Source organism: Diabrotica virgifera, chromosome 2 (assembly GCF_917563875.1).
Source record: "Diabrotica virgifera virgifera chromosome 2, PGI_DIABVI_V3a".
Classification (NCBI taxonomy): domain Eukaryota; kingdom Metazoa; phylum Arthropoda; class Insecta; order Coleoptera; family Chrysomelidae; genus Diabrotica; species Diabrotica virgifera.
The window spans coordinates 22,587,025-22,613,435 of record NC_065444.1 but is presented as its reverse complement, the minus strand read 5'-3'; the positions used below and the strand labels follow the sequence as shown (position 1 = coordinate 22,613,435).

At 31.8% G+C, this 26,411-nt stretch overlaps 2 protein-coding genes across 7 annotated transcripts in view; one reads left to right on the top strand and one right to left on the bottom strand.

The window, feature by feature from the left end:
* Positions 1-5,783, bottom strand: part of LOC114333569 (myosin regulatory light chain 2) — a 49,310-nt gene extending 43,527 nt beyond the window's left edge. Inside the window, exon 1 of the mRNA XM_050643450.1 lies at positions 2,991-5,783. Within this exon, the coding sequence (XP_050499407.1) occupies positions 2,991-5,712 (2,722 nt within the window). The 5' untranslated portion in view covers positions 5,713-5,783. The remainder of the gene's footprint in view (positions 1-2,990) is intronic.
* A 1,693-nt stretch (positions 5,784-7,476) lies between these two features.
* The window catches only part of LOC114333570 (host cell factor 2), a 61,840-nt gene continuing 42,905 nt past the window's right edge, over positions 7,477-26,411 (top strand). For all 6 annotated transcript variants that reach the window (XR_007696364.1, XR_007696361.1, XR_007696363.1 and 3 more), the window contains exons 1-6: positions 7,477-7,826; positions 9,750-9,898; positions 20,661-21,353; positions 21,410-21,547; positions 23,419-23,635; positions 24,605-24,760. Coding sequence is in view for 1 of the 6 variants with exons in the window: in XM_028283466.2 (XP_028139267.2) it covers positions 7,667-7,826; positions 9,750-9,898; positions 20,661-21,353; positions 21,410-21,547; positions 23,419-23,635; positions 24,605-24,760 (1,513 nt within the window). In the remaining 5 variants the exon portion in view is untranslated. The remainder of the gene's footprint in view (positions 7,827-9,749; positions 9,899-20,660; positions 21,354-21,409; positions 21,548-23,418; positions 23,636-24,604; positions 24,761-26,411) is intronic.

The following is a 26,411-nucleotide window of genomic DNA, read 5'->3' as shown; positions in this document are numbered from 1 at the left end:
ATTCCCTGTTACCTCTTAGTCTAACGGTTGCTTTCCTTCAGACTAAGTGTTGTGATATGCTACATATGGCCCCCCACCCCCTTATCTATGATATGGCCCATTTATTTTATGGTGCAAAAAAGTGGTCTCTTTAAGGACAGATCATTGAATCAGATTAAAGTACCTACCCATTTGAAATGTGTAGGTACTTACTTTACAGAGATGTGAGGACCATGGACCGCACAGGTAGGGGAGACCGGGGCAAAACGGGATACTTAAGAAAGAAAAAATCATAGGGACAAAACTAAACCGTGTATTAAAAAATAACAAAGTCAGACAGGACCACTTGCTATTAAGCTTCATAGAAATTACTTTATTTATAATCCAAATTGCTTAGTTATTTGGTTATAAAGAACTTAACTTATCAGTGCGAAATTCCAGTTTTGCCCCGGTTACGGGGCAAAATGGGAAATGCTACGGGGCAAAATAGGAATGTATTTTAGTCAAGCTGGCAGAGTTCACAAATATGAGCACCTTCGTCTTCATTCTCAACATATGCGCATAAATTATGAGCCTATATCCATGGCAGACACTACACACTACCCATCCTTCAGTTTACTGCAAATATAAGTACCTATCCATAGTAGATGCAACCACAATCTTCATCATCTTCTGATGAGTCAGTCAGTGTCCATCTCGTTTTCTTCTTTAGTTTTCTTTGATTTTTTTTATTAGTCAGATTCTTCTTACAAACTTTTAAAATAGTGGCAATTTAGGAGAGCGGGGCAAGCTGGGATAGTATCCCGTCTTGCCCCGACCGCTTTGCCCCAACAGACATCATTTCAAATAAAATTAGTAATTTCTAACGTAAAAGCTATAAAACGGTTCGCATCAGGCAATATTATAATTCAGTAAAATATCTATCATATTTGAATGAAAAACGTGATAAAACTTGATTACTCATCTTATAGCACTTCTATAAATATCACCAAAATTTTTAAAAACAACGTGATTTAAAGTTTCTTTCTAATGACTGAAGTGAGTCAACCCACGTTCGTTCGAGTGGCGCTATTGCCGATATTATGACGACTACTTTATGCACACCAATGCATTTCCCGTTCTGCCCCGAGCCTCGTTTTGCCCCAGTCTCCCCTACCACAAATGAACCAATTTTATGAACAAGCAAGTTGCGAATGAAAAATTTTCAACATTAGACCAGGGAAGCCTTTGGAAATGGTAAAAAGTGAAAAAAGGAGCAGGATGTAATACATATTTTCTGATATGTCCTCAAGTACCTTAACCATTGTTTAATTAATAAGACCACTGTCGATGGAATAATTCATATTTATTACTAATATGTTATTCAATACATTTTACATTCAGTTTTTCTATAACTACTGTCTTTGCCCCGTTGTTCTCTGCCCTACCTGTCAGTCCGCATGGAACATCACCGCAGAACAGTAAGTGCCAGATGGCCATCTCTCTCAGAGCTACCAACTCACTTTAAGCTGTGTTTACACTTAAAACATCCCAACTTATCACCCTCACCCTTAATTTATATCTACCCAAATATGATTAATATGATTATGTAAAACCTAACTGAACAATTTTTTTTTTTTTTTTTTTGACTTACTCTAGAATGAAATCATTGTATTTCTTTGGCATATTTGTAACGCGTCTGCTTCTACCTGTTTGAGACATATTATCAGATGGATAATTAACAATAATGTTTTGTTCATTATCTGACCTGTAAACTGTATCAGTTGATGATCTGTTGCCAGTGTCTGAAGAAGTAGCCATGTCCAGCAAAACTGGCTCACCTTGGGTTTCCATCGTTAACTTCTCCAAATTTGATTCAGATTGTGTTATACTCTCACCTACCGGATGTACTACGTTTGGTAGTTTTATATATTGAAAGTCATTGTTACTGTCAAGTTCATTTTCCCTGTTGTTTGCAAACTCAGTGCTACACCTGCCTACCTGATTCGTATGACGCTTCCATACCTGACCACTATCTAATCTGCAATAATAAGTTTTCTTACCTACTTTATTTATTATTTTAGCTGCCACCCACAACTTTCGGTTTGTTTCCCTATAGTCTCTTACCATAACCCTTTCTCCTATTTCAAAACATCTTTTCTCCTTTATAGAAATATTTTGCTGTTCTTTACTGGGCTTTTCGGCCATCATTGATATTCTTGTTCGCAATGATCTATTATATACAAGTTCAGCTGGTGACTTTTCTGTTACTGGGTGTTTTGTGTTGCGATATGTTAGTAAATATCTTGATATTAATGTAGACAGTGGAATACCAGAGTTTCTTGGATCATCTAGGGCTGTTTTCAGCTTCATTTTAAATGTCCTGACATACCGTTCTGCAGCTCCGTTGCTGGATGGATGGTAAGGTGCCCCTGTTAAATGCTTAATCCCATTTTTCTTAAAGAATATTTCCATGGTTTTGTCAACTAGTTGAGGTCCATTGTCACTCACATATAACCTTGGTAGTCCCATTCTGGCAAAAACTTCCCTTAGTTTTTCTTGCGTTTCTGCTGCTGTCGCCCTACTCATAGGAAATACCTCTACCCATTTGCTGTAAGCATCCACCAATATTAAGCACAACTTGCTTTTTAATTGCAAAAAATCTATATGCACTCTGTCAAATACTTTGTCCACTTCAGGCCACGGTGAAAACTCTGATGGAGGGTTGTCTCTATTCTTTAAACATGGACCACAACTTTTTACCCTATGCTCTATGTCGGAATCTATTTTAGGCCAGTAAACATATGATCTCGCTAATGACTTGCACCTGACTATTCCAAAATGTCCTGCATGGAGCTCATCGAGGATTTGTGGTCTTAGACTTGATGGTACCACAATACGATGTCCCCACATTATTATGTGCTCATCTAAATACAACTCTTGTCGTTTATGGTAAAATGGCATTATTTCATCACTTAAATGTTTGGGCCATCTTTCCGTTTTAATATACATCTTTATTGCCCTTAAAATGCCATCTTTGTCTGTTTCTTCTCTAAGTACTTTGTTGTTAATTGGCCAGTATTCTATAGACTCCGTGAAATGAATATATGTCATTCCTTCCGCTGGTTCCTCTACTGTTCCCGTAACCTGCACTGGTGACCTTGATAAATAATCAGCTACAGGATTGTTTATTCCCTTGATATGTTCAATACTGTAGTCAAACGATGACAAAAATAAAGCCCACCTTTGTATCCTGTTTGCGGACATTTTAGGGATGCTCCTGTGTTCTCCAAATAATGCAACTAGCGCTTTTTGATCTGTCCTTAATTTAAACTTATTACAGCAGAGGTACTGGTAAAATTTATTTATGGTAAAATGAACTGCTAAAGCCTCTTTTTCAACTGTAGAATATTTTTTTTCTGCTGGCATGAGAGTTCTTGACACACATGCTACTGTTCTCTCCTCTCCCTCTTTAACTTGGCTTAACATGCCTGAAATACCCTTGTCACTTGCATCTGTTGTTACTATTATTGGAAGGTCAGGGTCAAAATAAACTAAACAATTATCTGATGCTATTATATCTTTTATAATATTGAATGCCCTTTCACATTCTTTTGACCAGAAAAACTTTACATTACCTTTTAAAAGCTTGTATATTGGTTCTAAGATCTGGGCAGCCCGAGGTATAAATTTATGGTAATAATTTACTAGCCCTGTAAAAGCTCTAACTTCTGTTATATTTTCTGGTTTAGGTGCATTTATTATTGCAGCAATTTTACTATCTGTTTTCTTAAGGCCTTCTTTTGATATTTTGTACCCCAAGTATTCAACTTCCTCTTTAAAAAATACACATTTTTCTTTACAAACTGTCAGCCCAGCCTTTTCAAGTTTGCTAAGAACTTCCCTCAAGTTAGTCATATGTTCTTCTGCTGTTTCCCCCGTTACTATTATATCATCTAAAAAATTTGTTACATTTTTCATGCCCTTAAAGAGATTTTCAATTTCTCGTTGAAATATACTACTTGCTGATTTTATTCCGAATGGTAATCTTTTAACTGCGTACAAACCCCTGTGAGTGTTCCACGCTAACAACTTACTTGATTCAATATTTAAGGAGAACTGCATATAAGCTAGTTGTAAATCAATTTTTGAAAAACGTTGACCTTTTTTTAGTTTATTCCATAATTCATCAATTTTTGGAAGTGGATATTTCACATCTTCTAAATGTTTATTTATTGTTGTTTTGTAATCCCCACATATTCGTATTTTCCCATTTGATTTTTGAACAAAGACTAAAGGTGTTCCCCAATCTGAATTGTCTATTAATTCTATTACTCCCTCTTTCTCTAACCTATCTAACTCTAACTCTACCTCTTTCGCATAGGCTAAAGGAACAGCTCTGTGCTTGCAAAAAACTGGTTTAGCATTTTCCACAACTTTAATTGAAATTTCCTTATGATTAAAGTTTCCTAACTTACTAGTAAATACGTTTGAAAAACTGTTTATTAGATCTAGAATTTTACTATTACTTACAATTTGATTCATCATTTCAAGCCTAATATTGAAGGCCTTTATCCAGTCTCTCCCTAGAATATTTGCAGAACCTTTTTGAACAACGTATAGCTTTACTGGTATTTTCTTGCTTTTATAGCCCATATCTATTATAAAATATCCCTCTGGTGAAAAGACACTACCTTCATAACTTTTTAGCAACAGATCATCACTGGTTAGCCTAAAATGAGAAAAATTATTTATATATGTTTCTTTTGTGATTGCACTTATACCAGCGCCACTATCAATGATCATCTCATATATTTTGCCTTCAATCTTTACCTGGATTTTAAAGGGATTGTCTACCTTGACTTGTACATGGCACAGATCAACAATTCTTGATTCTATGCTGTCTAATGTATAAATGTCCTCTTCCGCCTCACTATCTATAAAATTAACACTATTTTTATGTGCCAAACAGACCCTAGCCAAGTGCCCAATTTTTTTACATATATTACAAATGTAATCTTTATATTTACAACTATTTTTGTGTTTATTTCCACATATCTTACATTTCGACATCTGATTGACACTTGAATTTACATTGACGTTTGAGCTGCCATGCATTGTCCGCCTTGTCCCATGTTGCCAACCTCCATCCTGTCCCTGCCGACGAACTCGAGAACTCGACGATGACGAAGCTTGCTGATGATCTATCACGTGAACATTTACAGTTGACCTCGAGCTTGTTTTTGAAGCCATAATAGCATTTTCTGTCTTCATTGCCAAACTCACCATCTGCTCCACCGTCGCCTTTTCATCCTCTTCGCATAATCTGTCGAGAATTTTACTAGGACACATACCACTCACGAACTTATTTAGCAGCACTTTGGTTAGATCTGCCCCAAACTTGCACGTAACTGCAGCACTTCTTATCCTAGCATACCAGTCCGCTATTTTTTCCTCAGTTTCTTGCCGCAGGTCAAAAAATGTACATCTCTCTCTCCATGTACTCACTTGACCTCCGTAATGGGTAGCTAATAACTGTGATAATTCTGCAAATGTTTTGGTTTTGGGAGCTTCTGGAAAACATAGATCTCTCAACAAGGTGTATGTGGGTGCACTTACCGAACTGATTAGGATCGCCACTTTAATAGCTTCCTCTTCAACCCCATTTGCCACAAAATGTTGTTCCAATCTTTCTTCGTAAATAGTCCAGGGTTGTAAATCTGGAATAAATTCTTCGAACTTTTTGTTCGCCATCTTGATTCACTAACAAAGGTACCGGACATCGGTTTACATAAAACAATTAGTATTTACTTCGTTACCACTTTTATCCTCGTCGCCATTGATATGTCCTCAAGTACCTTAACCATTGTTTAATTAATAAGACCACTGTCGATGGAATAATTCATATTTATTACTAATATGTTATTCAATACATTTTACATTCAGTTTTTCTATAACTACTGTCTTTGCCCCGTTGTTCTCTGCCCTACCTGTCAGTCCGCATGGAACATCACCGCAGAACAGTAAGTGCCAGATGGCCATCTCTCTCAGAGCTACCAACTCACTTTAAGCTGTGTTTACACTTAAAACATCCCAACTTATCATTTTCCCTAAAAGGAAAGAAATTTAGCAAAAATTAAAGGAAAAATAATTTACGGGTGCTCTGATGTTGTGAAGTGGAAGAGGGTAAGTATTTAAGGGTGAAAAACTGTTTCTCGCGATTTTCGGCAAAACTACAAATCTAATTGAAAAAATTTTAATGCCAAAGTTGTAGGTAAAAAAGGATGTACCACTTTTATATTCATACTTTTTACACACAACCTCAAAATTTATGCAAAAATTTTAAATAGCTGAGTTTTTCATTTTTTTTTATTTTTGTCTTCCAAGTACAAAAATTTCTTTTCAAAAAAAATTCTTATGCAAGGGAAAAACTAAACAGTTGTCAAATACTTTCCGAGATGGCGCCACCGTTTGGTTATGTTCAGTTATGTTACGTCAATGCGTTGAATGATAACTTGTATATTTATCAATCAGCGGTAAATAAATCCATTTTCCATAAAATAATACAGCTTGTTCTAAATGATTAAAAATTTCAGGAATAGTTTAAGTACTTAACCTCACGTCAAATGTGGAGGAAATTACAATATTTCATGAAAAAAAAGATGAACAAACTTATTGGTGGTGACATCTCTTAGATAGTTCAAAATTATTGAAACAAGCAATTCTGTGGTTTTAACAGAGAAACTTAAATTAATAATTGGAAGATAACCACATAACATATAAAATAACCAATTGCAATGATTAAGAATCGCAATAGAACAGGGAAATTAAAAAAACAACTATAAAATCAGAAGGTCGCACCCAACTCATTGAAAGACAACTCATCGAATCCCAACTCCCATACACCCAAATCTGATAGCCACGAATTGTATACAACCCTATTCATATACACACTAAATCGCAGACATAATTAGGCATTCCAAATCACGTGATATAATATGGCTGCTGGATGGCAAAACTGTCATCCATAGGCGTATCCAATTATTAAACCACTTCATATTTACTTTGCTATCACAATTTCACAAATTTCGTTACACAATTAACAAAAAAACAGAACCAAACAGGATATTCTTTACAAATTTGTCAATATTCAATGTAAACATTAGATACGACATGACCACCCCCCTTAACTATGTCTATGGCCATGTCGCTTTAGCCATCCACCGTCCACCACTGACAGTTCATTGGAATCCCTAATTAAGAAAAATAAAATATACTATTTTATATTTAATATACTTTTTTATACTAGTGGCTTATTTAACTATTATTTAAGATTAATAAACAAATAACCACATTATTTTTGTGCAAGTAAAGTAAGACCTAATTTCGAAAAACCAATAAAATTACTAAAATACTACGTCTACTATATTATATCTACTACTTTCTTCTAGATGGCGGAACCTTCTGTTGTGTCAAACGTCGGTAAGAAGGAGATTGACTTTACCGACCCTGTAGAAAGTCATCTTTTATAACGTTTTGCCGCTTGGGGGTTGAAGTTCTGAGTTTTCAAAACTTTCATTCCAAATCAACATACATGTTTGTTTTTTAATGACTAGGGTAATTGTATCCTATTTCTGAACAAATTGCAGTGTATTTACACATTGGTTAAGCTACATTCAATGTCCCAGTGCAGTACAACAATCACATAATGGCTGGTAAGGCGTTAAAGTGGAAAATAGTGGCAGATACCACTGGACCTCATCCTCGGCCAAGACATGGACATCGTGCAATTATTATTAAAGACTTGATGGTTGTTTTTGGTGGAGGAAATGAAGGGATTGTTGATGAGCTTCATGTTTTTAATACAGGTAAGCAGGCTGAAGTTTAAACCTTCTTCAGCTAATATGGGTTGTGTTGTTTCCCATTATGTACAGTTTACAGCTGTGTTTACTATAATATATAACGAAATCAATAAAGAATGTTCAAAAAATGTGTTTATATATCATCAAAATGTTTAATTTATAAGTCAATATGGCCGCATGAATATTGAAATCTAGTGATAACCCAGTAATACCTGGTACTCTTTAATAGTCTGTTGAATAAACATGCAATACTTTCGAATCATCATCACCAAGACTTTTCATTCCAAATGGAATGTTGACCGCTATTACTTAGAGCTCTCGGATTCACTTATTGTAGTGAATCACTCCTCATTCTTGTGGTGTATTGTCAAAGTTTGTTGTATAACTTGGTTTTCGTTACAATTTTCTTCCACTCATTTTGATATGTGCATAGTTCCCTCCAGTTTCTCACTTTCAGGATTTTATGTTCCTCATGACCTAGTCCTCCCATCTCTCCCTGGGTCTTCCCCATGGTCTTACACTTTCTGAGTGATTTCGGATACTGTTGAAAAATATCAGCTTTTGTCATAATGTTTTAATGCACCTTAGTTTGCTTAAAAATGTCCAGTATCTTTCATGTCTTCAATTTTTCTATACCAAACAGATGACATCAGAATAGAAGTACACTTTTATATAGGCAAACTAAGTCATACCGTTGAATATAGACGCATATGTATATTCGTTGGTCATCATACTGCCTAGATAAATCTTGAAATGCGACTATCTGAAAAAAAAACTGAAGTAGTAAAATAGCTCACATACCTGGATGTACAGATAACTGAGGACAGCAGCAAGAAGGAGGAAATACAGAAACGCATCATGCTTGCTAACGAAGCATACCTCTCTCTGTAGCAGGTATTTGGATCTAAAACAGCCAAAGGAAGTAAAGTTCAAAGTATATAAAACTATCATAGGACAAATGGATGGCGTTATGCATAACTCGACCAAGCGCCATTTCTTTAAAATCGAGATAACAGCGGATTCTGGTGACACATAGCTAAAACCATCTTTGAAAAAATCCCTGTTATTGTCATGTTAACAGTTACTAAGAAAAACAAAATTAAACCAAGCGACATTCTGTCTATTGCCATAAGCACGAAAAAGATAGGTATTTAATAAATTACCTTAGTGTGTATCTCTTTTTATCATTTTATATATTTAAGCTGAAATCAAAAAACATTGTCCTAATCATCTCGCACACCTAGTTCAATAGTGCCACAAGTGCAAAACACAATATTCTCGAGAAATGAGCAAACCGTTCTGTAGCAAACGCTTTATGCCCTGTAAATAATTTATTTTGAGAATGACTGGCTTCGAAATTACAATTTAGGTAGCAAATTATACAGTTATTCGCTGGATCTTATTACAATTTATTAAAAATAAAACGTTATTATGATTTTGATAGTTATGGCGATATTGCATTGTGAAGAAAGTCATTTATAAAACGATACCTAGGAGATACGGCAGCAATGTAATGAAAAAAGCAATTGATTTTTGCAGTTGTGGCTGTATTGAATTACATCGGTTGTATTGTGGCAGTGTATATTATCGCCACATCTCTCTTGATTTTTGCAGTTGTGGCCATATTGAACGTATTGAATTACATCGGTTGTATTGTGGCAGTGTATATTATCACCACATCTCCCAGTTATGGCCATATTGCATTTTCAAAACCTCCAAAAACCCTACAGTGAAATACCGAAGTAACTTACTTTATACTTATCCAAAACAATATTTAAGTTCAGGATGTATTGAATTAGATGGGCCATTATATAGGCAATATTTTACAGCCTTAACCCAAAATTCGAATTTTTTGCAGTTGTGGCACAATTGAACTAGGTGTGCGATCTATCTCTTATGATACTTGCTTAATCATCTTTTTTGTTGTAGCAACAAATCAATGGTTTATTCCAATTACTAAAGGTGATGTACCTCCAGGATGTGCTGCTTTTGGTTTTGTAGTTGATGGAACCAAATTACTAGTTTTTGGGGGAATGGTAGAGTACGGAAAGTACAGCAATGAGCTTTATGAGTTGCAGGTAACTATGGTTGAATTTAAGGTACTAGTTTAGTATAGGGCACCGGTTGTACTAATTTGAAATGGGCATCAAGGGATTCTTCAGTTACTGATTAATATATATTATTATATTGCCACATTAATTCGTCTGTATTTTGTGTTTAAAAAGGGATTATTTTTCCCAGTGATTTCTAAGAATGTCAGCTATGACAGTTTTCTTGTTCAGTGTGTCTATAGTTACCTCTGCAAAATATAATTTTTTAAGAAAATAAAAATTAACAAAAATAATAATAATTATTAGAATAGGCATTTGATCAGCCAGTCACATCCTGACTAATGTATGAGACATAAAAGTTTAATGACTGTAAATTCCATAAAATATCAATAACAAAGAGTTTTATTATGTAATTTAAGTTTTAACACTTATGTGTAATGTGTACACAAAATGAACAAAGGGAACTCTTAAAATCAAAATACAAATATAAGTGAATAACAAATTACAATCACACCTATTTTTTTTAGTCCTAATCAAAATTTTGTTATCCAAGAGAAAAGAAGATTATCAAAAAATAATAAACAATACAAAATTGTTACATACAAACAGAGCTGTAAAAGATACTTTTTAAAAGTATCTAGATACTTTTAAGATACTTGAGGCAAAAAGTATCTTAAGATAGTAAGTATCTAAGATACTTTTTTGTGAAAGTATCTAAAGATACAAAATACCGGAAAAGTATTTAGAGTAAAAATATCTTAGATACTTTTGAGTATCTAAGATACTTTTAAGTATCTAAGATACTTTTAAGTATGTAAGATACTTTTATGTATCAAAGATACTTAGATGCTTTTCTAGTATGTAAGATACTTAGATACTTTTGTAGTAACTAAGATACTTTTAGGGTATAATATAAAGGTACTCGGTACTCTACTACTCTACAATAGATTGTCGATACTTTTGTTTTAAAAACATCATTTTAACCCTTTAAATTATCATACAATTTTAGTTTAAGCCAGCAGGTACTTTGAAATGGTATACTTTGGGCTTTGGGGTAGATAAGAAATAAAAGACGTTAAGTTATTACAAACTAATAACTATGTATTGAAAACAAAAATCAAACATTAAATTTTCAAAACAATATAAAATAAACATAAATTCGTGTGTTAAAAACAGCATAAGATGCATTATGCATTAAAAACAGAACATTCAACATAATTAAATTTTTAAACACAATAGGATAGGATATAAAAAATAGTAACATTTTGGTAGCTAATAACTAGTTAGTATAACTACTAGCTTTTAGTAAAACTAAATTTTCAAAAGTATGATCAGACAAGGCATGACGTCGGGGTGAATTAATAAAAGTTGCAAAAGAAAACATTCTTTCAACAGCTGCAGAGGAAGGTAATGGCTTATTGAACTTTTTAAATAATTGTTCTATAATATTATATTTTTTTAACATTTCTATGTTGGTTTCAGAATCGGCCAAATATTGTAATAGTTGCAGATCAGCTTGTCGTTTATAATCTAAATCAGTATAGCCAGTGTTTTCGTTTTGCGTTTGAAGATCGGAGTTGATATCAAATTCAAAGAAGTCGTTTTGCATTTTGTTACTTTTCATTACAGTAGTAATGTTATTTGTACTTACATCAAATTGTTTTAATTGTTCCTCATTTTCCTTCATAATTTTTATAGCTTCTGTAATTACCAAATCCTTAATTTCACTAAGGTCATTTTCGATATTCCTGATTCCTCGAAATGCAGTAAGCCAACGTGTTTTAAATAAAGGATTAGTAACTGCAGCAATTATTGCAGATTGGTTAGTCAACTTAAGAAGTTTTTCAAATCTGGAGTTTAAAGATACTGTCAGAGCGTTCAAAATAGGTTCCACATATTTAAACTTATTGGTTTTAAGCTTTTCAATTTTAACAAACAAGCTTACGATTGATGGTAGAAGGAAACCGTAGTACATATTTTGTTCGCCTTGAAGAATGTCAAGTGCCAAAGCAAACGGTTTTAGTATTTGGCATAATTCTGCTAAATAATTTAGATCAGTATCTCTGAGCCGATCTTGTTTTGCAAAATTTAATTTTTCGTATAGAGATTCCAGTTTTTCTTTAGACTTAAGAATCTGGTTCAGAGCATCGAACATGGAATTCCAACGAGTCACACCCGGGTAACTTAAAGTATGTCCTAATACTTTTTTTATCACTTCAGCTGATTTAGGACGACCTGCTTTTTTCCATATATGATTACACCTAGCTATTGCTTGTTCATGTTTTGATCTAAGAGAACTGGTTGAATTAATTATTTTCATAATATCAGTATTTGTTATTAGGGCAAGTGTATGACTTGCACAACGTATGTGTTCAGATAAAGTAGGTATGATCATGATCAAATTATTGTCACTTAAATTATTTGGAAGGAGATAATTTTCGTTTTCAAATATGTCAGGAATATCCTCTTCATCCTCCAAAATATCTTCCTGATCTTCCTCAATGATGTCGATATCATCTTTTGGCACTTGTTGTTGATGTTCACCGTCGTCACCAGTGTAGTGTAAAACATTATTGATACCAAAAACACCAAATCCTTTGACAAAATTTGAGCCGTTGTCAGTAATTGTTGCTAACACTTTTATTTGGATGTAGATTATAAGCAGTATGTATGTCTTCTAATAGTTCAGCTATACGGTCGTGTGTATGCGCTCCAGAAAATCTTCTACATGCTAGCGGTGCTGACTTTCGTAGAAGTTTGTCGTCAATCCAATGACATGTAACACCAAGAAAACTTCGGGTTTTGCATGACCAAATGTCAGCCGTCGTGCAGACGTAACGGATATCATGTAATGTTAATTTTAAGTTTTCTTTGTTCTCAGACACCATAGAGGAAATTTTTTTACAGCTGTAGGCCTGGATATGATTTTTAAAGGAGTAATTCCCTTAAATAAATTTAAAAAGCTACGATTTTGTAACAACGACAAAGGTGACATGGTATCTACAATAAACTGAAGAAGTCTTCTGTTAAATTTATCCTGTGTAACATTTTCGGTCTTTGTAATCATTTGTCTAATGTTCATTTGCCTATCATTGATATTTTTAATTTCCAGTTTTTTCGTAAGTTTAGAACTTAAATAATCCTTATAAAATGTTGAATGTTTCGTTTTAAAATGTTTTAAGAAGTTACTAGTAGAACCTGAATTTCCCTTTAATTATTTATTATTAGGTAAACACATTCTACACTTAGCTATAATGTCTCTTGTCCCGTCAAGTTTTTCTAACATTTGTTGCGTAATTTCAAAATATTTCCCATCAAAGAGATTTGAGGTTGTTGCATTATGATTTGAGGATTGACTATTAGTTACAGAAACAGAACTAGTAAAACTACTAGCAGCAGTAGCACTAGTAGCAGCCGAGTTGTCTGAATCTGAATCCTGACTTTCATAGGTTTTTTCCGAAGATTTTGAAGAGGAGGCACCGCTAAAAAATTTTCTGAACTTCTTTTTTGTTGTTGTTTCAGGACTTTCAGGAACATATATAGGGTCTTTTTCATCTTCACTTGGTGTAAAAGGGTCAGGTTCAGGTGATTCAGGTTCAATAAATGTCATGTCAACATCGACATTTAGTTCTTTATCATGACAATTCTCATATATATCCATCTGAAACAAAATTGTCAAGTTTTATGTGGCCCCGACCCTAATTTTGTTAGCACTGCTATAATTATTTTTTGAATGATTTTACAAGGACCACGCTGCAATAACTACTTAAACTTCAAAAAATAAGATTTTTAACACCCTGTATCTCTTAAACTTCTAATTGTAGACCCCAAATATTAGAGATTGTTTGAATCGGCTTAATGCAAAGAATCCAAAAAGATGAAAATATACATCAGGGGCAGGGCGTTCCATTTAAAAAAATATTAATTAGTTAATCCTGGACATATGAAACACCCTGCCTGTATAAAAGTAAATAATTTTAAAACGTGAAATTTGAAGTTGTCCACAATTTTTATAAATAGGTTTTTTTTGTACAGTATCAAATATATCGAACTTTACTGCACCATTGTGAATTGGTACACCCTGTCATAGCGCAAAAATATCATGATAGTTTATATAAATATAAATATCAAAATATCGGATATATTTGATATATATCGGATATATATCCAAATGTGATATTTATATATTTTCGAAAAAAGTTACAAAATGGAAAAAAAGCAGAAATAATAAGTTTATTCAAAAGTAAATATAAAAAAAACATGTAAAACTAAATAAAAAATTAAGTATGCTAGTAAAATGCGAAATGATATTACGCTAAAGCGAAAAAACAAATAATGCTAATAGATACATAAAAGATAAAAATAAGAAACAACATTAACAAAAATATAACCTTTGATGCCTTTGAAACAAAACCATAAATTCCTTCTTAAATAATTAATAAATTGATACACTCTTAAGTCTTCAATATAAATCAAAATAAAAACATTAATTCCCGTCAAACTTTATAAGTCTGAAATGTAGGAAAGGAAATAGAATATTGATATATATCTTGATCTTGATATTTATTATAGATAAGTATCAAGATATATAATATATATATATATATATATATATATATATATATATATATATATATATATATATATATATATATATATATATATATATATATATATATATATATATCAGTAGATATATATATATTTTTGCGCCCTGCACCCTGTAGATACAACCGTAATGTTAATTTTATAATTTTATTTTGATTTCTTTGACCATAGGATTTTAGGTATTCTACTCTACATTGCAGGGATCAGGGATCATAATTTATTGAATCACTTCATTTTTTAAATTTAAACAAATAAACATTTTATTTAAATTTAAAATAGGTTATAAAAAGCAAAGAAAGGAACTTACCTTTTCTAGTGCACTAATATTTTTTCCTTTAGCGAGTACGAACGGCAAAGGCAAACTAACTTAACGCTGTAAAGGATAAACGGATAATGCTGCGGGCCGGCGGGCGGGATGCAAAGAACAATACATATCGTCTCTCCCGCTACGGCCGGCGCGACAGGTCGAAGCTTGTCGGATCATGAAAAGTATCTATTTCTCAGGTCCTGAGTAAGTATCTAAGATACTTTTTTGTATCTAAGATACTTTTTTGTATCTAAGATACTTTTAGTATCTAAAGATACTTTTAAAGATAAAAGATACTAGATACTTTTAAGAAGTATCTAAAGTAAAAGTAACTTTTAAATGAACCAAAAAGTATCTTAAATAAAAGTATCTAAGATACTTTTAGTATCTTAGATACTTTTTTTATCTTTTTACTAAAGATACTTTCAGCTCTGCATACAAACCATATTTATTATTAACAAAAACATATTTTTAACTGGACATATTATTAACTTATATCTGATAATGAAAAATGTCCAAAGGTTACAAACAAAAAAAATTATACAACGTGGAATGAAGTCAACACTTCTGTTGTATATCGTTACCTAAGTTCTAACAGTGAATATCTCATTTTTCTCATCTTTTGAGATCATTGTAGCTGTTACTCTGTAACCCCAAAAGCTTTTTAATTTCAGTATTTATGATCATTTCCTAACTTAAAAGTAATATTTCCAATAAATAAGATCTAAAAACAGGAATTAAATAGCTTTTGGGAATATGAAACAACAGTTAAAATGATCTCCTCAAAAGTTGCGAAAAATGAGATACCTATTCACTGTTAGAACTTATGTAACGATATATAGGTATATGAATTTATTAAAATTCTTAAAATTTATCCACGAGGAAGTGGACAATGTACAAAACGTTTTCGGCCAAACTGACCATCATCAGTGTAAACGTCCAGTGTAAATCATAAACGATCTTCGAAATAAAACCCACGACACTGCTAAAACAATTTCCCTTCCAGACCCTGAAAATCTAAATGAATACTTTGTTAATGTGAGTAAAAATATTACATCAACTATTTTGCCACAAAAAGATCCCATTGCTTATCTCCCTAATAGGGAACTTGCACATTTTTTTTTATTAGATAATAATGTTCAGTTTTGTTTAAAAATTAGATTTCCAAAATTTCACGCTTCAAAAACTCGTAATAACTTAGAAATACATATTTAAAGTCTTCTGCGGTATAAAATAGTTCAAACGGCCTGTGACGTCACATAGTTTTGCATTAGTTATTATTATGGTTATATTTCGCTGTGTCTAGGTACACGCTAACGTGTGCGCAAATAAAAAAGTTAGGTACACGCGAATTAAACTTCATCAAGCCAGTGACGTCATTATTTAGCTTGCGCAGTGACTATATATTTTGGTACATGCTATTTTGATATGTTTAGTGTTTGTTTGATAGAAAAATATTTGTTAAGGGAAGGGAAGCAGAACTTTTCAGATGTTTCAAACTTAATTGTAATAAATCAATGTATAAAAGTATATATTTAGGTTAGCAAAATAATTATATGTATTTAGTTGACATGACATGTAGGTACAAAATATTGTTAAAATAATTTTTATACGTAAGTGAATTATTATAATCAACTATTCTAAATGCAAAATAAGCCACAATTTAACTAAAAAAATTATTTTATTAACGTTTCGACGTCCAAACCGGATGTCATTGTCAAAATACAAAAATTAGCCAGATTAAATAAATTATTAGAAACAATTTTTTACTAAGCAACAACATTTTTGTTTAATTTAATAATATTTTGTATTTTGACAACGACATCCGGTTTAGGTGTCGAAACGTTAATAAAATCAATTTTTTAGTTAAATTGTGGCTTAGTTTCCATTTAGAATAGTTGATTACAAAAATGCCACAAGGATAATAGCTTCAGAACAAGTTAATTATTATTGTGAAAGCTTTAGGTCTTCCTTTTATTTTAAACTTGGACGGTAATACTATTTCATTTATAACTAAAAAAATATATATTAATTTATTGTCTCTTATCTTTTTCGTACTGTTTTAAAATGTTCTTAAACTCATTAAAAGAACTAAATAATTATTGTCCACACTCCATAATTAATTTAAAAACAAACACTAAACAAATAAAAAATGAGAAATCACTGACAATCTAACTTTTTTATTTGCGTACACGTTAGCGTATACCTAGACACAACCTTATATTTAGGTATATTCTTCTTCTTCTTTAGTTTATTGGCCTCCACCTACTTGGCTATTTGGCCAGCTCATCGTCGTGGAATAAGTCAAAAATATTTATATTCTAATGACATATATCGTATGTCATTGTAATAATATATACCAGTTTGTTAAAATTGAAATTTTATACTGTTTTTGAAGGAAAGGAACGAAGGTTTACTATTGAAAATAAAACCATTTTGTAAAAGTACAAATTTTGTATGAATAGTTCAAACGATCAAAAACACTTGTAACGTCACATAAATGTATTTTCTACTGACGTTTATAACGTCTAATTTAAAATTTTGGATTTTATTGGAAAAATCTAAACGTAAAACTGAGTGACGTCACGACGCGTTTTGGACCACCTGTTTTAATTTGAATTTTTAATCGTCTTTAGGGGCCAAACAAAACTTTTTTATCTTTGATACATGTTTTAAATTATGTTCTGTTGTGATTTATAACATTTTTTTCGAATTTAAAATTTTATGCAAGTTCCCTATTCAAGAAAGGTCTCGAATTCATTCTTTATAAAACCAGTCGATAAATCTGAACTGATCCAAACAATCAATAGTATCAAAAGCAAATCCTCCTGTAGTACTGATGGTCTATCGATAAAAATTTTTTCTAATCTCCCAGAAAATGTGTTAGAAGTCCTCATCTCACTAATTAATGATTCCTTTGAGAAAGGTAAATTTCCAGAGTGCCTGAAGACAGCCATCATTATTCCTCTTCATAAGGGTGGTGAAATATCTAATACCTGCAATTATAGACCTATTGCACTACTACCGGTACTCTCCAAAATTATTGAGAGACTCATAAAAGCCCGACTTATGTTCTTTCTAGTTGAAAACAACATTTTATCACAAAATCAGTTCGGCTTTTTAAATAATAAATGCACCACTGATGCCATCTTTTCTGTACTACATGAGGTTTATCAAGCACTGAACAATAATCTTGACACTGCCACCGTTTTTTGTGACTACGCCAAAGCTTTTGATTGTGTAAATCATAACATTTTGATAAGAAAACTAAATTTCTACGGAATTCGAGGTATTTCTTTAGATTGGTTCCAATCTTACTTGGATGATAGGAAACAACTGGTTAGAGCAAATGATACAGACTCTAGTCTCAAAAACATTGTATGTGGGGTACCTCAAGGTTCAGTATTGGGTCCTCTACTTTTCCTTATCTTTATTAATGACATCACTAGTTTAAAAATCGATGGAAAAGTCTTTCTTTTTGCTGATGATACCAGTATCACTTGGAGCAACTCAAATATTGCAACTCTTCATGCTACTATAACTTCTGATCTACTTACAATAAAAACCTGGTCTGACTCTAATTTACTCTCGTTTAACGTAGATAAAACAGTAGCATTGTCTTATAAAGGAGTCCTTCAACCCTTACCTCTTAATAACAGCCAGATCAGTACCGTTGATTCTGTAAAATTTCTTGGTATTTTTTTAGACAGCAACCTTAAATGGTCCCACCATATCAATTTGTTAAGGAAGAAACTATCCTCAGCTTGCTATGCTATAAGATCTGTTTCGAATGAACTCAATTTAGCATCTTCCAAAATAACATATTTTTCTTTGTTCGAGTCACATCTTCGTTATGGTCTTCCTTTTTGGGGTTCTGGTACAGCTGCCCAATTCGATGTTATTTTCAAATTACAAAAAAGAGCAATTAGATATCTGTTTGGCCTCAGAAGAACAACACATTGCAGAAGTTACTTCAAAGATCACAGAATTTTAATCCTTCCATCTTTGTATATTTTAGAAACTGTTTGCTTAATTCGTAAACATCTACATATCTTTCCACCAAGACCTAATCATGACTACTTCACGAGAAATTCTACGTTTGACGTCTATATGCCGACCCCGTCCTCTGAGTTAGTAAAGAAATCTATATTATATTCCGCAAAAAAACTTTACAATCATCTCCCTCTACAACTTAAATCTGCAGCATCTTTCCCCAAATTCCGTAAACTGACAAAAGCCTACCTATCTGAAAGACCATATTATTCAGTAGAAGATTTTCTTAATCAATAACTTAGAAATTACAGTACCCTTTGCACAAGTAGTATTTTTATTATCATTTTTTTTGTCTATATTTGGGTGTCATCTGCAGCAGCTTAACTTTTAAACTTATTAATTACTAGGTAGACTATGCATTTGCAATTTACTTAAATTTTGCAATTGATTACTTCTGTTTAACTTCATTATTATTGTTATTATTGTAAATATATTGATGATTTATGTAATTTTAGTAAATTGAATTGTTATTGTTTTGTTTTCTTGACTTTTTATAAGCTTTGTCGATAAAATTGTACAATTTTTCATGACAATAAAGCATATTTCTATTCTATTCTATACAAGAAATTGTAACTAGCCACTTCAATAGGTGGAAAAACCTCTAAATTACATTATTGTTGCATTGTATATTAAAAAGTAGTAATATATTAAAGTTCACATGTAGATGTACTTCATCCTTGCTCGAAAATTGCACAAGGTACTTCTGTTCAAGTGAGATGTTAACGACCAACCTAAAGTTAACAACTGGTAAAAATTGTCTTAATAATTTTTTTCATTGTTTATTACTATTATTTTATAAAATAATCTATTCATTTTTAAACTATTTAGTACTTTGTATCAAATAAACCTTTTGGTTTCTTTGAAAAAACCTTGGTTTTTGCCAACCCTGGTAACTGTATTAAAGCTTGTTATAGTTTTATTATTCTGAGATGTTTGATAGTTTAAACATTTATTGTTGGTAAGGTGTAACTTTAAAACTTTTGAAAAAGGATGCTGTTAATAATCAAATATTTCCAAGGTCTGTGAGGTTTTGAAAAACATTGATATCAGTTACTGTAGTGACTGTTACAATCACTATAATAGGGAACTTGCATTTTTTTTATTACATAATAATGTTCAGTTTTGTATAAAAAATGAGATTTCCAAAATTTCACGCTTCAAAAACTCTTAATAACTTAGAAGTACAAATTTAAAGTCTTCTGTATCTTAAAATAGTTCAAACGACCCGTGACGACACAGAGTTAAACTATATGGTTCCGTTTATGTTTATATTTAGGTATATTCTTCTTCTTTAGTTTATTGGCCTCCACCTACTTGGGTATTTAAAAGGAAAAATATTTATATTATAATGACATTTATCGTATGTCATTGTAATAATATATACCAGTTTGTTGAGATTGGAGTTTGATAAAGTTTTTAAAGGAAAGGAATGAGGTTTACTATGAAAAATAAAACAATTTTGTAAAAGTACAAGTTTTCTATGAATAGTTCAAACGATCAAAAACACTTGTAACGTCACATAACTGTATTTTCTACTGACGTTTAGGTATAATGTCTAATTTAAAATTATATACAATTTTGTTTACAAATGTAAACATATAACCCCGTGACGTCATGACGCGTTTTGGGCTGGCTGGTATAAGTTGAATTTTTAATCGTCTTTAGGGGCCAAACGAAAGACAAAAAAACTTTTTATCTTTGATACATGTTTTAAATTATTTTCTATTGTGATTTAGAACATTTTTTTGAAATTAAAATTTTATGCAAGTTCCCTATTAAGAAATTTAGTAATTAGAGTTAATCTGTGTATTTTTACTTCAGGCTGCAAAATGGGAATGGAAGAAACTAAAACCAAAAGAACCAAAATTTGGCAATCTTCCTTGTCCACGGTTAGGACATAGTTTTACTGTAGTAAATTCAAAGGTGTATCTCTTTGGCGGATTAGCAAATGATAGTACAGATCCCAAAAACAATATCCCGAGATACTTAAATGATCTCTTTACATTGGATATAAAAAGTAACCCTATGCAATGGAATCTCCCCCAAACCAATGGTCCAGCTCCCACTCCAAGAGAATCTCATTCCTCTGTGGCATATGTGGATAAAAACAAGAACTCTTTTTTAATCATATATGGAGGTATGAGTGGGTGTAGGTTGGGTGATTTGTGGTTTCTGGAAACAGAAACAATGACTTGGGTCCAACCCCAAGTTTCAGGAATTTCACCTCTACCGAGATCTCTTCACACTTCCACATTAATTGGTCATAAAATGTTTGTTTTTGGGGGATGGGTTCCTTCAAATCTGTCTAAAGATGTAAACGCCATTGAAACAGCGTGGAAGTGTACAAATACTTTGGCATGTCTCAATTTAGAAACGATGAGCTGGGATGAAATCAATATCCAACAACAAGCTGATCTACCTTGTGCCAGAGCAGGTCACTGTGCAGTGGGAATTAGTACTAGGTTGTATGTATGGTCTGGTCGAGACGGATATAGAAAAGCCTGGAAAAATCAGGTAGTAGTTTCCAACATTATCCATAAATAGTTATTAAATTATGCTGCATATTTTAGGTGTGCTGCAAAGATTTGTGGTATTTAGATGTAGATAAACCTCCTGCTCCTAGTCGTGTATCTTTGGTTAAAGCAGGAACACATACCCTTGAAGTCAATTGGACTGGAGCACTATCTGTGCAGACATACATCTTACAGGTAATATATTTTTATTTATTGGTTCATTTCATATTATAACTAATGTCTGTCCCACCTTGACTTTACAGTACACGAACCTATGGCAATGCAATCCTTATGGGAGTTTTTAGCGCGGCGATGCCGCTTTTCTTCAAAAGAATTTTCAATCGAACATTACCGGGGTCCTAAAAATGTAGGGCCCTAAAAATGTTAAATTAAAACTAACCTGTTATAGTCAATAGCATTGTAGTAAAACAATATTTTTCATTGTTTTTTGTGAGTGATAGTCATTTCCGAAAAATAATCAGCAATTTTATAATCGATATGCAAAATAACTTTTTTTGGTTAAGAATGTTAGAATATCCAACAATAAAAGTGGATGTTGTTCTATGGTTGTTAATTTATGTATTGACAGTATAGACAGTTCTGAAGTAATGTCAAGAAAAATATAAAATAGATTGTCGGTCAAGTTTAAGTAAAGTTTTATATTGTCCTACAGTTGAGAATAAATAAATTATAAAAATAAAAATGTATACCATTTTTATTTATTCAGTTGCGTTGCGAAACCTAAACTGTCTTAATTTTTACTGAGATCAGAGAGTGCAGCCAGCACTCTTATCGACGATTTCACCTCTTGTTAGAGGTTCATCAGAGACTGCATAGGCTGCTTTTCTCTGGCCCAGGTAAAAATCTTCGACATATCCATCTCCCACCGCAACTGACGAGATGGTAGTAGGTGCCTAGCGGCATCTGCTAAATAAAAGACTAAGTTTTTCAACCTAATAAAAATATTTGTAAATTAAATATTTTTAAAAGATTTTTTAATTGAAAAACTTTATTGGCCCATTTCCTGGTGACAACCTCCAAGGCTTCTACAATATGCAAGCCAAATGGATGCTGCAGTGAAGACTAAATTTTTTTCAATTTTTCAAAAGTTTTTCAATTAAAAATCTTTTAAAAATATTTAATTTACAAATATTTTTATTAGGTTGAAAAACTTAGTCTTTTAAATAAATTATAATTGTTGATGGTCAGTTCACCTAAATTAAATTATAGAAGAATATCAAATAAACTTAATTATTACTGATAACATTGTATTGAGTAATTGATTGTATATTTGGAAAATTTGGATCCTAATTGCAGTTTATTGTTATTCTTAATGACTGATTTCCAACCTGAAATTAATGTCATTTTAATGTGTTTACACCCTCATTAAAATTTAGTATAAATTTTAAACTTAAAATTAATTTTAGTTAGTTCATTTTTTAGTTAGTTCATTTGATTCGTTGACGTTCATTAATTGTTAGTTAGTTTAGTTATTTTTCGAAAAAAAAATGTTTTAGAACCCCTGACAGCCACAAAATGTCAATAATATTAATTCCTAAGTTATCCTATAGAAAAAAGTATATTTGCTTAAAACCTGTTTCTGATCAAATTTGGCATCGCTGTTGGTCATAAGAACCTGTACTGTAAAGTCAAGGTGGGACGCACATTAGACACCAGAATATAATATGCAACAGGAAACAGCAAATATATGAACACATATTCATTAAACTGGCGCAAATATGCAAAAAAATTTAAAGGATATGGGTAATATATGCATATATACAGACGTTAATTATTATCATTTCAATAATAAATATATCTAAAATACCTTCCTGCTAGTATTTAAAAAGTCATATTTATTATATCGTTTAAAAATGCAGTAGGATTGAAATACAACTTTGATATTTATTTATTTATTTTAATATATGTATACAAAATTACAATATTTTAAGTAATACTAAAAGAAAGCACTTTATTCAAGATAATTTGAAAATAAACACCAAAGTGTTTTTCTTCAATAGCTATTCAAATAAAACATTTGTATACTCATTGGCTTTCTGTTGTAGATACAAAAATATGATTTACCCCCACCTGCTGCATCGAAAACTCCAGCAACTGCTGCACCAGTAATTCCATCTTTGGTAACTGTACCAAAAGTAATTGCTCCAGTTCTAGCCAGTTCACTTCAGACTCAGCCTACTACATCTACACCAACTATTAAAGCAATTTCAAGTACTAACCAGGTTCAGTCACCTAAAATTATTTCACCAGTTGCTACAAGAGGTAAGACATAATATACATATGTACTGTACAGGGTTATTCACTATATTTTGACCCCCTGTAAACTGCTTTATTTACAGAATTAGAAAAAAATGTAAAATACAAAAGATATTCGATTTTTTGACATAGTGACGTCATCCATCTGGGCGTGATGACGTAATCGACTATTTTTTTTAAGAAAATAGGGGTCGTGTGCTAGCTCATTTGAAAGGTTATTCAATTTTCTATTCAGTAATATAAATATTAAGATAAATATTTATACAGGGTGTCCAAAAAAATTTTTTTGAATTAAATTAATTGCCACAAAAAGAAGAATGTATGTAATTTATTTAATTCAAAATATCTTCTACTGCTGTTAGAAAACAGAAATAAATGTCTATTGAACAAATAAACATTACTTTTCACTTAAATTCAATTTTCAAGCTGCCACCCATCTGCCTCTTGACAGTTTGAACATTGAATTTAAGCAAAAAGTAATGTTTATTTCTGCAATAAACTTTTATTTCTGTTTTCTAACAGCAGTAGAAGATATTTTGAATTAAATAAATTACATACATTCTTCTTTTTTTGGCAATTAATTTAATTAAAAAAAAATTTTTGGACATCCTGTATACATAATTATCTTGAATGTTTATATTACTGAATAGAGAATTGAATAACCTTACAAATGAGCTAGCACACGACCCCTATTTTCATTTAAAAAAAATAGTCGATTACGTCATCACGCCCAGATGGATGACGTCACTAGTATGATCCTATGTCAAAAAATCCTAATTTAAAAATCGAATAACTTTTGTATTTTACATTTTTTTCTAATTGTGTAAATAAAGCAGTTTACAGGGGGGTCAAAATATAGTGAATAACCCTGTACATACATTGCTATAAAGATTAATACAATTGTTTAACTTAGTATTGTAAGACACTTTTGCCTTGTTTGACAAATTTCAAAAAAATTATAATTACTTTTTTTAGTACCACAAATGAAGATTCAAGGTACTACAGGAACTATTATCAGAGATGGCAGTCCTCAGGTAGCAGGCAAACAATTAATAATGAAACAAGGAGGCAATATTATCCAAAAGGCGGGAGCTCCACAGCAAGTTATAACTTTTGTCAAAACTAGTGCAGGTAATGTAGAGATAAACTCTCATTTGGACACCCATACACAGTATATTCAAATGTTGTACATAACGTAGCTTTGTGGACGAAGGATTTATACAGGGATTTTCAAAAAATGTAACGCCTATTTATAGGAGAAGTAAAACACTGAAAAATAATTGGGGTTTGCTTAGTAAGAAATTTTTTTATCGCCATCCGTTTTCAATATACAGGGCATTGAAGAAAAAAATTTACACATTTTTTACGATTTTGCCAAAACTACTGTCAACATTGTAATGAAATTTAGTGGGTTTTAAGTGCTAATTATTGTTCATTTTTGACATACAATTAATAATTTTATATTCATCATTGGCGCGCATATGGGTAATGATCTGAATTTTTTTAAGAAAAGCAGTACGCCACAGATATTTCAAATTAAAAATCATTTTTGAATTCCTCGTTTAATTTGTGACAAAAATTATATCTTCCCTTTTTTTCATATGGCGCGCCGTTTTCATTCAAAAAATAAAATATCTTAATGCTTCGAAAGTATTCGAATTAACTTTCTATCTGATGGATAGGTCCAAGGCCACGATCCGGGGACAAGTTTTCGTTGGAATTTTGCCACGCTGAACAGGCAGGAAGTGATATTCTTTTTCTCATGAGCATCTTTCAGTGCGTCACAGTTTTTCGATTTCTTTCTAAGGCATTAAATTGTATGTGACAGAAAAAAGGCACGTCAGTGATTACAGACATTTATAACATTTATTCTAGTCGTCAATAGATGGCGCTATAATCGAAAAAAAATTATTTACGAATTATATAATACAGTGTGTCCACGGATAGGGTGCCCAAGAGGAAAAACTTATTTATTTTCAATTATAGAGAAAAATGTCATTCTTGATAAAACGTTTTGCTTGTTCTAAAACCCCATAAAATGAAGAAAAATTCAAGTTTTTCAAATTCTGCTTAATTTTATAGCCAATTTTATGTAAATCCCTATAAATTTTTGCACCAAGTTCGAGATTGTAACAATAATAATAGTTGAGGAAATGAAGCTGGAAAAATGGCAAAACCTCGCAATTTTTTCGTCCAGCATCGATTTGTACAAAAATTTGGGATTAGGCTCATTTCACCCTCTAGTTCATTTTCTATATTGAGCCGTTGTACGCTTTTGTTTTTTTAAGGGTGAAAACCACCCCTAATTGTAAAAAAATATAAAATAACATTTTAAACTTTAATATTGTCAACATTTGCTTCTTATTAGTTAAATAATGATTGTTTTGTGCTTTAAGATATAAAATCACAATATTTCAACCCTTAAAACCACCCTTGTTGGAGCTATATATGAAAAGTTTACTTATCCTAAAAGAATAATTTTGGCTTGCATCAATTTACATAAAAATTTGGCGTTAGAATCTTCTTACCCTGTACTTCATATTCTATATCATGCTCAAGGGCGTTGATTATTTTTAGTGGTGTAAACTACCCTTATTGTCAAAAATTATATAAAAAAATTCTAAACTTTAATATAGGTAAAATTTGGTTATGTCTGGTTAAATAATAATTGTTTTATGCTTTAAGATATAATATAATATTTCAACCCTTAAAAGCCACCCTTAATAACATTGCAATTTTTATAAGTAGACAATTTAATAGATCTATACAGTAAAAAAGTAGA